We start from the raw sequence: 18,540 nt of genomic DNA on the forward strand, positions 1-18,540 counted from the left end.
GCGTGGGAAAGACACGAGGCAGACTCATTTTTAGAAAAGTTCAAAATGAAAAATGATGAGGGTCTGGATCAAGGTCGTGTTGGTTAGGATGGAAAAAACTGTTTTGAGTGATATTAAGAAGAGAGAATCATCAGGACTTGGTAAATGGGGGAGAGGGGAAGGAACTAATCAAGGACAATGTCTGAATTTCTGGCTTAAACAATTAAGGAGATGATGGTAGTTAACCTGAGAGAGAGAATATGGAAAAGATAATTTTTTGCACATTATGTAGAGTTCTCCAGCAGGCGGCTAGATACAAACATGATTCTGGGGAGAGCAGCATAGGGTAAGACAGATTTGAGAGTCGGAACTGTACTGAATCAAACCTTTGGTGAAGAGGAAATCATTCAGGTAGGTTTAGACTGAGCAGAGAGTGACCAATCGATAGTACAAATGAACTTAGAAGAGAAAGATGTAGTTTCAAAAACAGAAGAACACTTTTTGTGTGTGTGTGTGTGTGTGAGGAGGACTAGCCCTGAGCTAACATCTGCCAATCCTCCTCTTTTTGCTGAGGAAGACTGGCCCTGGGCTAACATCCGTGCCCATCTTCCTCTACTTTATATGGGACGCCGCCACAGCATGGCTTAACAAGCGGTGCGTCAGTGCGCACCCAGGATCTGAACCTGCGAACCCCAGGCAGCCACAGCGGAGCGCGTGCACTTAACTGCTGCGCCACCAGGCAGCCCCAGAAGAAGAACACTTTTAATAATCCAAATAGTATGCTTGAAGAGATTATTCGGGTTGATTTCACACATCCATAAAACAAGAATATAACACTATAAAATAGTGGCAATCAGAAAATAAGAACAAATTACTGAAAATTATAAATATGATTGACTCTACCAAAAAAAAAATCAATAGAACATCAGGAAGATAAAGTCAAGGGTATTACCCAGAACACTGTACACAGGTCAAAGATCCAGAAAATGAGATGAACATTAAGCAACATGGATGATATAGGAGTTGTCACATCCAACTAAAAGTCATTCCAGATAGAGGGAACAGAGTACATGGAAAGGAGGAAATGAAGAAAAAATTCTATCAGAGCTAAAGAATGACACAAATCTTCAAATTGAAAGGGCCCATGTAGGGCTAAGCAGGATATATGGAAAAGGGATAAAGAAAAGATTCTAAAAGTTTCCAAAGACAGAGAAAAAATTTCACCTATACAGAATCATAATACTAACAGACTTCTCAAGAACACTGGACGCTAGAATAGAATTTCTATGGGAAAGTAATTTTGAACATAGAATTCCATACTCAGTGTGAGGGACAAATGTGGGACATAAGATATATAAAGGACGCAAAGACAATTTCAGATATGCAAAGACTCTGGAAATTTAACTCATATGCACATTTCTGGGGAAAAAAATGTTTAAGGGGTAGTTACTCAGGGAAAATGAAAAAGAAAACCAGAGGGAATCAAGATGAGGAAGCCATGGGCTCCAAGAAACAGCAGGCCACCGAAAGAAGTACTGAGGTGACACTTGTGTCTATAAAGTAATTGGTTCAAGTTAGAACAGGAAGGATTTGTGTAAAAGTGACTTTAAGAAGAAAGTAGATCCCATTCCATATGAAGCTGAAGCTTCAAAATCCCAGTGAAGGAATGAAAAAGGTGTATTTCTTCTTTTAACAAAATTAAATAAATAAAAGGTCAGCAGAAATTCCAAGAGAAAAAAATCTCCTACATAAGAAAATGTTTAGACAAGTAAAGCCATAATCCAAATAGAAAACTAAGTAGAATCGGACGTGATTTTGAGTGCTGCTAGAAGACAGGAGAGAATCCATTGACCTTGATGCTCAGGACACTGATCAGTAGAGAATCAGCAACGTAAGATTCTATTTCTTGCCCTGTGAGAGGCCAATGACATTACTTGGTTCCATAGAAAATAATGTTTACAAAATCCTACTATTGTAAGCACTGATTCTTTTTGATTTTTAGAAATAACCTACATCCAAAACATGGAAGGCTTATTGACAGTTTACAGAGCCGAATTTATAAACTTTGCTGGTGTTAGGAATGTGAGAAACGGGAGTTGGAAGGAAGACAAGTAGAAGATAGTGTGTGGATTGCTAATTTCTAATTCTTATGCGATGGAGCACGACTGCTGTCTAAAGCTAATAGAACAGGTAATAGAAGTTCATTAGTAAAAACTAACAGTAAGCAATAAAGAACTACAAATAATAGCATAACTAATTACAACTTGGGGAAGATGAAAGAGCTAAATTCCTCATCTTTCATAGTGGTAAAGTTAACAGTTAACACTGAAAGTTGACACCAAAAGAAATAGAGTATAGGCATATTATTTAGATAATGGCAGAAACCACAAGAAGAATTTAAAGTAAAGACTATTAAAAGTGGTTACCTCCAAAGTATAGAGCTGAGGGTGAAGAGAAAAAGGGTGGGCACTTCCTTATTTCATTGAAGCCCACTGTCTACTGTTTAACTTTTCTTTGAACTATGTGCATATGTCTTACTTTTATGATTAAAAAAGAGAGATAAAAACAGGAAGTCAGATGTTTAGACAGTGAATATAAATGATTTTCAAAGAGCTGGGTTATTAAGGAGAAGGAAAGAGAAAGAATGACAGCTAAAGAGGGATGGGAGGCGAAAAGAAGAGATTTTTTTAAACTGTGGGAGAATATGCTGAAAGCAATAGAGACAGAAGCTGAAGATATAGGAGAGAGAGGGATGACCCGTGAAGGGAGGTGTCTGAGCACAGGGAAAGAGGGTCAGGTGCAGAAACCTGCAAAGGTGTTAGCCTTACAAAGGAAGACACCTCTCCCATTCGAATGCTCAGGGAAAGAGGGTCAGGTGCAGAAACCTGCAAAGGTGTTAGCCTTACAAAGGAAGACACCTCTCCCATTCGAATGCTCGAGAAGGAAGTCAGCAGAGGGGTGGATCCAGGCAAATTTGTTTGCTATGAGGAGAGGAATCACGACTTGGAGGGGATTTCTGCTCTATGCCCTCCATTTACTCCATGAAATAAGAGGCAAGGATTGGGGTGCCTGGAGCTCCTGGGGGATGAGGGAGAGAGCTGACTAGAGAGCTATTGAAGGATTATAGGGCTGTGGACGGGTCCCAGCAGAAGTCCTCCCCTCTGCTTCACAGCCTGGACAGAGTTTTACTGAAGAGGATGCTGGGCAAGGACAAAAAAAGGAAAAATGCAAGTGCTGCACCATGTGGTCTAGACTGGTAAGGGAAGGAGTTGAAGAAAGCAGAGAGCTAGCACATGAGCAGAAACGAAGAGGAGCCCTCAGGGCCCATTTCAGGGGGGTAACTTTGGAACCTGGACATTTCTTATCGTAGATGCTATATCTCACCACACCTGTACAATTGCTCAGAAGGCCCTGGCAAAGCAGTGTCAACCTAGGTCGTCGTTGATGCCTATGTAAGGCAGGCCAGGGATAGCCCTGCTCACAATCAGAACCCCCTCCCTCCCCCCGGCATCCCACCCTCCATACATCCTTCCCCAGAAGACTTGATATGTTCCCTTTAAGCATTCCACTTCTGTTCTCTATGATGATAATGATAAAGACTCACATAAACATTTTTTACTTTTCAAAGTATGCTAGCTCATTTTATTCAAGAAACTTTGTATGTTAAGACATTTATTTTTTATAAACATCATTAGCTCTAGGGTATGCAGCTCACAAAATCCTTGATAATTACATACTTCTATCAATCTCTACCAACATGCTAATTTTTACAAAATCCCCTCAAAACTCTGCAAGATACACTCTTTAAAGAACAGCAGTGGGCTGCCATTTTGTTTCAATTGAGATATCTTGATATGCATTTAGGCACATCATAAATTTCATCCAAATCAGCCAATTTCCTTAAAAGAGTATGTTGGAGAAATTAAATATTGAACAATCTAGATGAAAGAGACTTAACTACATTTGACCAGTTATGGGCTGCTGTTGCTGTTGTTGTTGTTTAAAGCTAGAAAAGCCATATTTTTATCTCAAGTTTTTCACCTAGGGAATCTGTTCTAACTAGAAATTTTTTCATGCATCACAATTGAGTGATAATCATACAGAACTTGGCATAACAAAATTTCTATTAATAGTACAATGACATTAAATGAGGTAAAAAAAATTTTAGCTCAATATTTTGGAAAACTACATTTAAGAGACAGAACTTTGATACCTCGCAACACTGTTGCACTTCCATAAGTCGGTTTTGATGATTTTCAGCATAGAAAACCTCAGATGCATTGCTCGCCTGTTAATATAATAAAAATAGTCAATGCTTAATAACCCTAAGAGCCAATTTAAGCACTAGAAAAAATAACACTTTATATATTTATCGATTTGAATTGTTTTTCTTTTTCACCTACATTCCAAAAGGATTTCAGAAGTCTTATAACATAAAGCAGACATAAAATAAAACCAAAACCCACATTCATATGAGAATGAAAAAGATAAGAGCTGATTAAAAAGGGGGGTAAGGAAAGAAGTTATCATATAAGAACCTAAGTTTAAGGAAAGCTACTGAATATCAGTATGAACACATAGTTTATAATATACATAAAGCCATATATAAAAATATAGATTTATGTGTATGCATGGATTAGTATACATACATTTATTTCCTAGCTTGGTCCACTAAGACGGCTTAAGATCAATGACACAAGAGTAGCAATGAACACTCCCAGTGTCCAGATCTTGGTTTCTAAATACCACTCTCCAGTAAAAGGAACCAGGGCTCCTTGGAGATAGGTGAATTCCATGGCTGGGGCAGGGAAAGTATAAATGAATCCAGAACATCTTGTGATGTCAGAAAATAAAGAAGTGCTCAAAAAATGTGGGGGCATGTCAAAAGGCCACAGGAGCCAACTGGAAGGAGCTCCCAATAGCCAAAGCTAAAAAATTTGATCAATAAAATTATACTATTGAATTACAACTCATATAATATAATAAATGCCCATGAGTCCATATTGATATAAAATATATAACTGAATAAATAATGGAGGAGAAAGGACAGCTCTTCCTCACAAATAAATTCCAATTAATACATACAAAGAAATGAGGGCAATAGAGAGTCACCATTAGGCAAACACCACAGTAGTGAATGTTGCAGGTAAAATCCATGAGCTAACTCAACTCAGTGGGCAAAAAGTTTAGGAGAAACAGGATATTAGCATAGTCTCAAAGTACCCTCGCACCCAAGATATTTATTAATTACAAAGGGAAAAATAGTAGCTTTACAGTGGAAAAATCCAGAAGACACCATGTTAACCAAGTGATCAATGTTAACATCACCAGTAAAAGATATATAGACAACATGTACTCCTGATATGATTCAATGAGGAGACAACATCGTTTGTGTGGTGTTCTTGCCAAAAACGTACAATCTCAATCTATTCAACAGAAAAGTATCAGACATACCAAAATTGAGAGACATATTACAAAATAAGTGATCAGTACACTCATCAAAAATGTCAAGGTCATGAAAGACAAAGAAAGAAAGAGAAAGTGTCACAGAGTAGAAGAAACTAAGGAGACACAACTCAGTTCAATGTGGGATACTGGACTGGATCCTGGAACAGAAACAGGACATGGGGGAGGGGGAATGGTGAAATTCAAACATGGACTGCAGTTTAGCTAACGTACGGTACCAATGTTAATATCCCGGTTTTGAAAACTGTACTGTGGTTATACAGTTACCATAATTTTAAGTTATACAGGTAAGTTAACGTTAAGGGAAGTTGTGTGAAGTGTATACACGAGAACTCTCTGTAATATTTTTGCAACTTTTCTGTAAATCTAAAATGATTTCAAAAATTAGAAAAGCTACTGAAACAGGGTATAAAAGTGCTGTGAATTTCCTAATAGATAAGGAAAAGAGGAAAATAAAATGGTTAAGTGTTCATTGTCCTATTAAGTGCTCATTGTTAAGGAAGCATACAAATTCATGAGAGAGAAATATTTCCTTGAGCTCACAAGTTCAGAGTAACTCTGCAGCATATGAAGGCTGAAAAAGAATTTAAATCATTTTATGATAGTGTGAATACGTTTGGCAATTAGCAACTAATATTACGTATTCAGTCTGATATGCGTTCATTAAATGACACTTCCACCTTCTTCACAATCAGGTATTCATGTTCTTGCCTAGGGAAGATTTATTAATAAACCAAAAGGAAATATGAAAGAAAGAACTGAAAGAAAAGTTCAGGACTTCAATTTCCCTTTCGAGAAGCACCCAAGGCCTAAAGGACTTCTGCTCATTGTAAATACTACAACAACATGAAAAGAGGTACTAGCAGAACTGTTTTCTCAGTCACCCACCTACACTTAAGACACTGTTTTCCATCAAGCTTAACCCGCTATGTACTTTAGGGTAGAAAGACTAGTCTTCCAGTAATCTGGCACCAGAACTGCTTTAAAAGCAAATGTTTCTAACCAGGAACAAAGAACCAAATGTTACATGGCTTTTGATTTTCAAATAATCCAACAGCGCCACTCTGTGGACAAAATAGGAAACACTTAAACTACCTATTTTTCTTAATAAATTAATCTCTACGTCACCTTAAATCCTTTTTTGGAATAAAACAGGGTATAAATAAGCAAATAGACAGCAATTAACCATTACATTTAATTATAATAACTCTTTGTTCTAAGGATGAATTATGGAGTATAAGAATAATTTTAATATAAACGTACCAAGTAGTCATCAATGCCTTCATTTTAAAAGGTATCTGATTTGGCCCTGCATTATAAACTTATTAGACAGCAAAAATTATATGAAATTATAATATAGATTAGTAATTAGGAAAACAATGTTGCCATCTTACCCTTGTATAGTGTTTTCTGCTTTTCAAAGTGCTTTCACAAAATTATGTCAGAAACCATGACTCTTGGTAGACAATTAAAATTACCCCCGAAGATGAAAATACCGGGGCTGATAGAAGTTAAGAGAACTGCCTTTACTACGTACATGGTATTACTATCCTCATCCTTATGTAAGTAAACAAAAGCATTTTCTGTTAAGCTAAACTATATATAGTTTAATAATCTATTTTATTCAACTTCAGACATCAAGAAGCAGAGTAGAATATAATGGAAAAGTACAACCACTTCAGAAAACTGTTCGGCAGTTTCTTATAAACTTTCATCTACCACATGCTCCAGTATTTCCACTCCTGAGTATTGACCCAAATTAAATGTAAACATGTTCACAAAGAGAGTTCCATAATAACGTTCATAGCCATTTTACTCATAATAGCTGGAAACAACCTAAATGTCCATCTAAAGGAGAATGGATAAACAAATTATGGATATTCATACAATGAAATATTACTCACAATAAATGGGAATGAAACATTGCTACGACAAGAAGAATCTCCAAAACATGATTCTAAGGAAAAGAGACTGTGACACAAGAGTGTATACTGTATGATACTATTCCTATGAAGTTTTAGAACAGGCAAAACTAATCTATGATGGAAAAAACATCAGAATGGTATTTCTCCAAGGTTCAGGGGAATGGGGATTTACTGGAAAGAGGAATGAGGGAACTTTCTGGGGTGATGGAAATGTTGTTTACCTTGATGGGGGGTGGGTATACATATCTGTCAGAACTCATTGAACTATACACTTAAGATCTGTGCATTTCACTGTATGAAATTAAACTCAATTTTTTTAAAAAAGAAATAAAGCAGAATGGGAAAAACAAAGAAAGATTTTCACTTCAATATACAAACCATATTATCTTCCCCTGGAAAAGATGATCGTGCTTTTTTGTGCAATGGGTTAAACGCCACTTCCTCTGAGTTGGGACAATATCTTTTGAAATTTGCTAGATGGTTCATTTGTGAAACTGCTTGGTCACCCTGCATTACTAAACCTTCAACTCCTGAAAAGCAACACATAAAAAAGTTAACTTCACACACTTACTACCTTAATAAACATAATATGGATATGTTCTCAGAATGCCAACTTAAATTGGAGTCCTGGTTGAATTTTAGAGAGTAACAGAACAATTAATTTCCCATTAGTGATTTAGAATAAATCTTTAAAAATTGAAGGGCTATACTGCCCATGCCTACGAATAAGAATCAAGACCGAACACAATTCCAAATTGTGAAGTGAATGCTTCACAACATGAAGGCTATAGAGTAAATGCTGGAAACAGATGAACAAGAGAACTGCTTTTGTCAAGGGGCTCAAAAAGGCTTTTTACTTAGGGAGGCAACAGGCCTCCAAATGTGAGTCAGGAGTCTATTCCAGCTTGGGCCCCCACCACGGTGTGGACTGGGCAGACCACCTGCCAGGTGAAAACTGGTTGAGATTGTCTCGAAGGTCATTTCAGCTCTAAGATTATGATTGCTTCTGTAGTTACATTTTATATTAAACCTAAATAAATATATGTGAAATCGAAGCCAAAAAATCTTCCAGAATTACATAGGCTTGGTTATGGTTCTGAGTCATTTAACTCTGCAACTATAGAAAGACACTGAGTGCGACGTTATCATATTATATCTTGTAGCAGAGACTGGAAGGCTGGCGGCATGGTACTGGGAGGGGCGTGTTAATGAGAGCTGACTCCCTTGGTCCATCCTGAGCCAGGGCAGTAATGAGAGGCAGGATGAAGGAATTCAAGTTTCATCTTGAAGGGGAGGAGAATTTGTCACCCCAAAATATGCCACTTTGGCATGACGATTATTTTGAGCTAAAGGCAATCAAAACCCAGCAGATTCAAGAAAAGCTCTTTACCTCCCCCTCAACTACCTAAATTCTCATTGGAAAGAGGGACTGTAGCAGAAGGAGAGTTATTACCAGAGACACCTTTTTACCTAAGAAGCTTATCTGCATAACAGGACAGCCTTTGTTTTCCAAATAGTTCCTCGCCTTCCTTCCCTTTGTATATTCGTGAATGGCCTTCCTCCCCTTGGTATCCCCAGATCACTACCCCTTTCCTTAGCTTAGGAGGGTATATAAGCCTCAATCACCTGGCTCCTTTTGGGTCTCATATTTTTATGGGGCTCCCGTACATACAAAATGTGTTTGTTTTTCTCCTGTTAATCTATCTTATGTCAATTTGATTATTAGACCGGCCAAAGAACCTAGAAGGGAAGAAGGGAAATTTTTTCCGCCCCTTTGGTCTCCTTTCATGTTTCCCTCTCATTCTGTAGTGGAGATCCTAATGAAGAAAGGCTCAGAAGAGAGAAAGCAAAAGGACAGAAAGACTCACAAGTTAGAGAAATGCAGACTAATATTATGGGGAAAACTCAATTATAAAATACCTCCAATTTGAGCTGTAACTTCAATTTTTTTAAACTTTTTTTTAACTGATTATAAAACTAATACAAGCTATGAATAAACTGTGGTGTTTTCATACAAAGGAAGACTACACAGCAATGAGAATAACCAACTATTGTTATAAACAACGAGGATGACTCTCATAACCTATAACGTTGAGTAAAAGCCAGACACAAAAGAGAATATAGTTGTGATATTGTGATTTATAATAAATATATATTTGGTCTTTGTCCTTGTTTCTAACAGAGCTCCTAAAACCCTGGAACTTCTTAAGTGCTGAGAATGAAGGCATCTTTTGTTATGCTAATAAGGTGACTTTTGGAATGCCCTTAGATCATCTAAGGAGGGGCCTGGTCACCAGAGGAACCAACCATGTGATTAGAGGGTTGGAACTTTCAGTCCCATTCCACCCCCCACCTCCGGGGAGGGGCGAGGGACTGGAGGTTGAATCAATCGCCAATGGTCAATGATTTAATCAATCATGCTTATGTAATGAAGCCTCCATAAAAACCCAAAAAGGACCGGGTTTGGAGAGCTTCCGGGTTGGTGAACACGTGGAGATTTGGAGAGAATAACGCACCTGGAGAGAGCATGGAAGCTCCCTGCCCTTTCTCCATACCCTGTCTTATGCATCTCTTCCATCTGGCTGTTCCTGAGTTATATCCTTTTATAATAAACCACTAATCTGGTAAGTAAGTTCTGTAAGCTGCTCTGGCAAATTAATTGAACCCGAGGAGGGGGTCGTGGGAACCTCTGATTTATCGCCTACTGGTCAGAAGCACAGGTAACAGCCTGGCCTTGCGACTGGCCTCTGAAGCGGGGAGGGGGACAGTCTTGTAGGACTGAGCCCTCAATCTGTGCAATCTGACGTTATCTCTGGGCAAATAGTGTCAGAATTGAGTTGAATTCTCAGACACCCTGCTGGTGTCCCAGAATTGCTCAGTGTTGTGTGGGAAGCCCCTCGAAATACACACCTTGGAATTGGGTCCAGAAACCTAAAACGATAGTGTACGACTCAATTGATCTAAAACTCAAATATAGGCGAAAGTAATCAATGGCAGGAAATGTCAGGATAGTGCTACCTTGCAAGTGGGGGGTAGTAACAAGAGGGAGGTGAGGGTTGATTCTGGGGAGCTCATAATCTTCTATTTCTTGACGTGGGTGCTAGTTATATGTGTGTGTTAATTTAAAAATTGTTTAAGCTGTATATTTATGATTTGTGCATATTTTTGTATGTGACAGATTTCTGTAAAAAGTCTATCTAAAAAAAATCAGCTGTTTATGAAAAATTCAGAATCAAAATAATCCATCACCAATAAATATTATAACCTTTAGATACATTTCCTTCTTTTTTCTTACTCTGTATATATTTTATATAGTTTGAATCATACTGTACATATATTCTGAGCAATTTTATATGTCATTTATAATTTTAAAAATATTTTTAAATGCCTGCATAATATTCCATTCTGTGAATGTCCAAAGGTTATTTTATCTGTTTTCTGTTGTGGGACATTTATGTGGCTTCTAATTTTTCACTATTTTGTTATAATGATGTGTACACATTCAAATATAAATATTTATGCACATCTCTGAATAGTTCCTTATAATTGGGTATCTAGAAGAATCACTAGGTCAAAGGCTATGAACATTTCAGGGCTCCACAAATGCAGTTGAATATTTTTCATATGTTTTCTATCCATTAAGGTTTCTTGTCCTGTGACTTGTTATTCTTCGTGTCTTCTGCTCATTGCCCTATTGGGGTTTTAGTATTTCCCATTTGATTTGTATAAGGTCTTGCTATCTTGAGGATAACAACCCTTGAAAATGTATATTTTTGGCAAATACTTTTCTCAGGTAGTGCTATGATTTTGAAGTCTGATGTTTCTGAGATAGGGAGGGGAGAGAGGGGTTCTTTTTTTTATTTCATCAAATTTATTAGTATTTTTGTGATTTCTTGTGCTGCTTCTATGCTCAATCTTTCAGTAGGATTAGAAAAACGTTCAATCATATTTTCTTCTAGTTTTCCATACATCCGTTTATTAGATATTCAACTCTTTAATCCATCTCGAAACTGTTTAAGTGTGCGATGTGAGGTGAAATCCATTGGGCTTTTTCCCCCAATAGCTAAGCATTTGTACCAGCATGATTTACTATCGATGTTTCTCATATTAATATACTATAGCATATTAGCATATTAACTCTAAATTCTATGTTCTATTTATGAGCTTCCTACTGCATTAAATCTGGCTCCTTATTATATAATTAGTACCATAATATTTCAATAATTGTACTTTTAAAATGTTTTAGTGCTTGCTATGGTAAATGACCACCTGTCTCTTTAAACAGGTTTTCCCAAGGCTTTTTTTTTTTTTTAAGGTATACTAGTGTGTTTTTTCTCATCCAGAAACAATTTGTGTCTCTCCACTTACTCAAGCCTTATTTTATGACCCTCAGTAAAGTATTTGCTTTCCTTTCATTTAGGTTCTATTATTTTTTATTCATTTATTTCTTAGAATTTTTAATATTTATTTGTAGCCATTATCAATTGGGGTTTTTGCCTATATATTTCCTAATTGCTTGATGCTGGTCTATGAGAAAACAATTTGTTCTTATAATTTAAAAAATTAATTATCTAAACTGACTCAAGAAAAAAATAGAAAATCTCAACAGACCTATAACAAGTAAAGAGATTGAATCAGTCATCACAAACTCCCCAGAAAAGAAAAGGCCTAGACCAGAGGGCTTCACTGGTGAATTCTACCAAACATTTTAAAGAATTAATGCCAGTCCTCCTCATACTCTTCCAAAAAACTGAAGAGGGAACACTTCGTAACTCATTCTATGAGGCCAGAATTACCCTGATACCAAAGCCAGACAATGACATTACAAGAAAAGAAAATTACAGACCACTATCCTTTATGAATATAGATAACCTACAGCTGCAAAGCCTAAAATATTTACTATCTGACCCTTTACAGAAAAAGTATGCCAACCTCCAATCTAAGCGATAACGTTTCAATGTTTTAAAGAGTAGGAAGCCTTATTCTCTAAGCAAAGGGCAAAGAACAAATTGTCATATAGCTACTGACAAAATGTTCCAAAGGGTTAATGTCTCTTGGCTCTGTGTATAAGTGAGGAGGTGAATGGCCTCACATTTCCTTCATTATTGTGATCCAGAGACAACCAGTGGAAGGACAAGCAGCTACAGCAGTTCTGGTTACAGGACCCACTTTCCATGGACTCTTTTTGGGTGCTGTGTTTTTAATTTCAAGTTCCAATTGTTTATTGCTGATATATAGGAAAGGGATTGACTTTTGCATATTAACTTTGTATTCTACATTCTTGCTATAATCGCTTATTAGTTCCAAGAGTTTTTTGTTGATTCTTTGAGATCTTCTATATAGACAATCATGTCATCTGTTCCATAGACTCTTGACCCAAGCCGTTTTTCCCATAAGTTCAGTTTTTGCTTTGCCACCAAATTGTTATAATTATAGTTGCCAGGTATAAAAAATTTTTCAGAGACAGAGAATAATACTCTCCCCAATGCCTTCTGAGGCTACCTCCCCACCCCCCATAGAGCAAAAATGAAAAAGGAGACATGACAAAGCTTAAATGAAGGGAAAATGCAAGCACAAGAAAACATTGTGATATTACCATGAAGCTTGGCCCTCTGATAATAATTAATTAATGTAAAAGTTATAGGAATATTTAAGCAATTTACTGGAAATGGGGACCAGGGAGCAAAATTTCACACAGGAGGAAATTTAAGAAAATTATCATATGACATTTGGTATGGTTGCTGATAGTTACCATGGCTGCCTTGAAAATTTGGTTGTATAGTCAACATGCCATCCGTGGAAGATCCATTCTCAGTAAACTCTGTGTCAGAATCTATCACAACCTTAATATAGTCATCATTGCCATCACTGTCATCTCCAACAGTTTCCATAATATTATCTAAGAATAAGCAAAGTTTAGATTAGATACCACATTAAATAGTTTCTAGAAGAAACTACTTTATAAAGTTATGGAATGTTTGAAAAACATATTTTAGCTGAAAAAAATTGCATTAAATATTTTCATATCTCTAATCATTGCAAGTTAACTAAGAAATCAATTGCTTAGTATGAAGATTTGAGGTGTATATGTGTGTTTGTATGTATGTATACACACACACATAGTATTATTTCTAGTACTTCCAATTCTATAAAGCAATAAATTTCTTCTCATTTAAGAAACATGACCACCTGGTCCATGCTACTATGTGTTCGATGACATGTCTTTAACTTTTAAATAATACAACTGATGTTACATAGCCATATTTTGTGGTGACTATGAATTTCCAAACTTGTTCTCTAAAAATTAATATTAACCTTTATGATAATAAATGCAGAAATAAAGTACAAAATAAATGTTGTTATGAAACAAATTAAATTCAAGTTTAATCTCACAAAATGTGAAATAGGTGGCCACAAATAAACTAGATGTGGAATATCAACTAATAAACTAGATGTGAAATATCAACTCGGTAAGCCATTCTAATGAGTATGAAAAATAGCACGTTATGCAAAATGTATGATATATAAATGGGCTTTCTTACTACATTTATTTAAAATAGACCAAAGCATTAGAATAAAGTCATTAGCTAGTGTGAGGGGGTGTGGTGACGTAAAAATGGTACTAAATTAGGAATCACATGATGTAGGTTCCATTTCAGGCTCTGTAGCCATCCAGAGGTATGACCTTTGGACCAAATACATCCACTTGTTTGCCTCTGTTTTGTCATCCATAAAATGTGGGGCTGGGTTTGGAGAGGCACTGTGGACTCTACTTAATAGTCTTTATGGAAAAAAATAGAACATTAGAAATTACCTAATTATCCAAAGAAAAGGGATTTAGTTACATAAATTATGGTATTTCCAGATAATGGAATGGTATATAGCCAATGAGAAGCATATTCTCAAAGAAGATAGTGATATTAGAAATGCTTGTGAAATAATGTTAAAGAGACAAAAAAGATTCAAAGCAGAAAAATACAGTATAATCCTAACTTTGAGAGTGGAAGGAAACATACCAATAGTTATCTCCAAGTCACTATCTCTGGGTGGCAAAATTACCATTAGACTTCTCTGTATTTGTTAAGGTTCTCTACAATAAACTTTGGAGTTTACAACCAGAAGAAAATAACAAAGGTAATAGAAATTTTATTTTTAAGACAAGCTCTTGTATATCAACAGATTTTTCAAAGTACCACTAGTAAAGCTATTGACAACTCCGCTAAGTTTCTCAGTAAATTTGCAAAATTCCAATTAATTCCTTTAGGTATATACACAACCTTCATAAGCAATTTTTAAAAGACGTTATAACATTTAGAAGTTTTTTGAAGTTTATGCTCCCAAGGAGCAAGGAATTAAGTTGCCATGAACTTTTCAGATAAGGCATAGTTCACAACGGTGAGGGCTGCAACCTGCGTTTCACATCATGACCACTGCAAGGAATACATAGCAAAACAAGGCAGATTACAATGGCCAGGCCACTCTGATTTTTTAGCAAAACTGTGCATCAATACACCAAACAATCACTTTCTAAATCTCCTGTCAAGACTCTCAAAAGCAGCCCTTCCATTGTCCATATTAAACTTTAGAAGGCCAGCCCCAGTGGCCTAGTGGTTAAGTTCAGTGCTCCTCTTCCGAGGCCCAGGCTCAGTTCTGGGCGGGACCTACACACCACTGGTCTGTCAGTGGCCATGCTGTGGAGGTGGCTAACATAAAAATAAAAATAAAAGAGGAAGATTGGCAACAGATGTTAGCTCAGGGTGAATCTTCCTCAGCAAAAAAAAAAAAAAAAAACACTTTAGAAACTACAAAGTCGGCCAGATGGGGGATAATGCGGCCACAACTGTATCCCACCCCCCGGGCACTTGCTGCAGGCAGGCTTGAAACTGAATCGAGCCCGTGCCCTGCTTTATAAAACACTATGCAGAAAACCTGCTTGTAAAATCACTATTTGTAAACATTAAACCAGTTTACGACTTCAGGTTAGAAAGCCTTAGAGTAGTCCGAATTCAGGGAGAGCCGGGTAGAGGAGGGAAGGAAGCGATACCTAACAGACTAAGTTAAAGCCTTTTCTATAGAACACCCGAGCTCAACCGTACCGCAGGCGGGACAGGCCCTGGAGCACGCACGGAAGGGCTCTGCTCTCCAGGGCTCCTCACATTTTGCAGTATTCTCTGACTCCTGCATCTGCCCTCTTGAAGCAAAGAACAGGTTCTATACGTGGGGACTTCTCCACACCTACATCTTTCTCCTCGTTTACGTATTTACAATAAAACAGCGAGGCTGCACGATGTGTCTTTGATCAAACGCGGTTACCATCAAAGCCTCAAAATCAACGTCTCAATCTCAAAAGACGTTATAACGAATCGACTAGCCACTTTGTTCAATCCTTTACACTCAAATTCTACATAAAGTCTGAGAGTCTTGCGCCTTCCTGGACCCCTACCTCCTCGCACAGGGAAGGGGAAAGGAGAAAGGATCAACTCATCCCAGCAAGTCCGCACCAAGTACTTATGAAGCGGCCAGATCTCAACAGCTCACACGCTGGCATCCCGAGAGAGCAGTTGGGAACCACCCCCAAACCACCCCACCGCAGCGCTGCTGAAGTTTGAGGCTGCAAAGTGCAGACTCACTCTTCCAGCAAAGCAAATCTCCTCCCAGGAGCGCCCCCGCTGCCAAACGACATCGCTCTCCTGCCCTAACCGGCCATGCTCAACGGCAGTTGGTGGCGCGTGCACACGAGATCTTGAAAAAAAATTCAAAGAAAAAAGCGCGGCTGTACAGACCTGCTCTAGCGCCCGAGGCTGCCACGCCACCCCCTGGAGGGCACGGGGAAACAGATCGCCGTGGCCCAGCCTCCGGAGAGGCGGCGGCGGCGGCGGCAACCGACATTGTTTTATGGCCCCTAGAGGATCCGGAAAGAACCGCAGCCCTCAAGCCGGAAGCCTCTCCACGTGCTGGCGCCACGAGCACCACTGTCACCTCGAGCCTATGGGAATGCGGCCAGCCCTAGGGTCACCTCGAGCCTCTGAGACGCCATGAACCCCAGGAACGCTGCCAGCCCCAGGGTCACCTCAAGCCCCTGGGACACCATAAATCCAGGGGAAGCCGCCAGCACTAGGGTCACCTCAAGTCCCTGGGACACCATGAACCCCAGGGACATCGCTAGCCCCAGGATCACCTCAAGCCCCGCTGGGACACCATGAACCCCGGGGACGCTGTGAGCCCCAGAATCACCTCAAGCCCCTGGGACGCCATGAACCCCGCGGACGCCACGAGCCCCACAATTACCTCAAGCCCCTGGGATGCCACCAGCCCCAGGATCACCTCAAGCCCCTGGGACGCCATGAACCCAGGGGACGGCACGAGCCCAAAGATCACCTCAAGCGCCTGGGGCGCCATGAACCCAGGGGGCGCCACAAGCCCCACGATCACCTCACGCCCCTGGGGCGCCACCAGCTGCAGGATCACCTCAAGCCCCTGGGACGCCATGAACCCAGGGGACGCCACGAGCCCCACGATTACCTCAAGCCCCCGGGGATGCCGCCAGGCCCAGGATCACCTCAAGCCCCTGGCCACGCCATGAACCCAGGGGACGCCACGAGCCCAAAAATCACCTCAAGCCCCTGGGGCGCCATGAACCCAGGGAACGCCACGAGCCCCACGATCACCTCAAGCCCCTGGGACACCACGAACCCCAGGGACGCCGCAAGCTCCTCGGAGGCCTCGAGCCCCGGGGACGCCACAAGCTCCTCGGAGGCCTCGAGCCCTGGGGACGCCCCGGATCTGGGGCCAGACCTGGCCCGCATCACCCAGGTTCCCACACGCACACCGACCATTTGGGGACAGCAACCCAGAGGCCGCTCCCCGGCACGCCTTGGCGGATGACCAGCCAATCCCGCGGTCGCCTGTGCAGCCCTCGAGGCGGGCGCTGTGCCAACACTGTTAGAGCCTTTCCCCAGACCGGATGAGGAAAGAGGCAGAGGCTAGTGGGACAGCTCTGGGGAGGGACCCTTACCCTGCTCCTCAGACATCGTGAAGCAGGGAGCTCAGCTCTGAGAGTCTCAGGCTCGGCGTCTGCCGCGGCTCGACCGCGAAGGTGCACACGAGGCGACTGTGGTAGAATGAGGCGCCAAATGGAGGCGGGGCAAAACTCCCAGCCTGAGCGAGTTTTCTGCAGCTGCGCAGTAGCGTCCGGTGTGTGAGCGCCACTGAGGGGAGGGGGCAGGGAGAGCGCCACTGAGGGGAGGGGGCAGGGAGAGCGCCACTGAGGGGAGGGGGCAGGGAGGACACCACGTCTGGCGTCTTGCTCCCCCGCTTTCTATCTGAATGTATATATTTTTAAGTGTCCTTTTTTTAAAAAAAAATCGTGATCCGGAAGCCACCAGTGTAATTCCGCCCTTCCCAAAATGCTCTTCACACATTAACACTTATAGCAAAAGTGTACAATGTAAGAGATTTGCGTTCAGACTTTTAACGTTTTCCGGGTTGCCTATTCACGTCCAATGCTGGCTTGGGAACAAATCCGAAAATAATCCAACTTTTAAAATGTGCCCCTAATAAGGCCCACTAAATCCACACCACCCTGCCCTTCAGCTGCACTGCTCTCTAATTGCCATTTTCCAAACAGCCATGTGCTTCATTCCTCCATAATGTATTAATAGCTACTATTTACCTTTACTGAGTGCTCACCACAAGCCAGCCACTTAACATGTCTGACCTTATGTGGTCCTCAACACTATAAGAAGTCGGTATTATTGTCCCATTTTAAAGATGAGAAAACTGAGGCTTACAGAGTTGTTGTTTTTTTGTTTTTTGTTTTTTTTTGCTGTGAGGAAGATCAGCCCTGAGCTAACATCCGTGCCAATCCTCCTCTTTTTGCTGAGGAAGACTGACCCTGAGCTAACATCTATTGCCAATCCTCCTCCTTTTTTCCCCCAAAGCCCCAGTAGATAGTTGTATGTCATAGTTGCTGTATGTGGGACGCGGCCTCAGCATGGCTAGAGAAGCGGTGCGTCAGTGCGCACCCGGGATCCCAACCCCGGCCGCCAGTAGCGGAACGCGCGCACTTAACCGCTAAGCCACGGGGCCGGCCCCTGAAGCTTACAGAGTTTAACTAACTTGCTCAAAGCCACAAGGCTAGTGGCAGAGTTGTGCTTTGAACACACGTATC

At 40.2% G+C, this 18,540-nt stretch overlaps 1 protein-coding gene and 1 long non-coding RNA gene across 3 annotated transcripts in view; one reads left to right on the forward strand and one right to left on the reverse strand.

The window, feature by feature from the left end:
• Positions 1-17,401, reverse strand: part of BEND2 (BEN domain containing 2) — a 52,223-nt gene extending 34,822 nt beyond the window's left edge. The window contains exons 1-4 of the mRNA XM_058535512.1: positions 17,386-17,401; positions 13,091-13,269; positions 7,749-7,901; positions 4,193-4,267 (exon numbers count right to left, since the gene is read on the reverse strand). Of these exons, the coding sequence (XP_058391495.1) occupies positions 4,193-4,267; positions 7,749-7,901; positions 13,091-13,269; positions 17,386-17,401 (423 nt within the window). The remainder of the gene's footprint in view (positions 1-4,192; positions 4,268-7,748; positions 7,902-13,090; positions 13,270-17,385) is intronic.
• LOC131400785 (uncharacterized) overlaps positions 9,696-18,540 on the forward strand; it is an 84,346-nt gene continuing 75,501 nt past the window's right edge. Inside the window, exon 1 of one of the 2 annotated variants that reach the window (XR_009217454.1) lies at positions 9,696-9,994. This is a non-coding gene — a long non-coding RNA (uncharacterized LOC131400785). The remainder of the gene's footprint in view (positions 9,995-18,540) is intronic. The other variant, XR_009217453.1, reaches the window with a different exon arrangement.

The sequence above is a fragment of the Diceros bicornis genome, chromosome X, assembly GCF_020826845.1.
Source record: "Diceros bicornis minor isolate mBicDic1 chromosome X, mDicBic1.mat.cur, whole genome shotgun sequence".
Classification (NCBI taxonomy): Eukaryota; Metazoa; Chordata; class Mammalia; order Perissodactyla; family Rhinocerotidae; genus Diceros; species Diceros bicornis.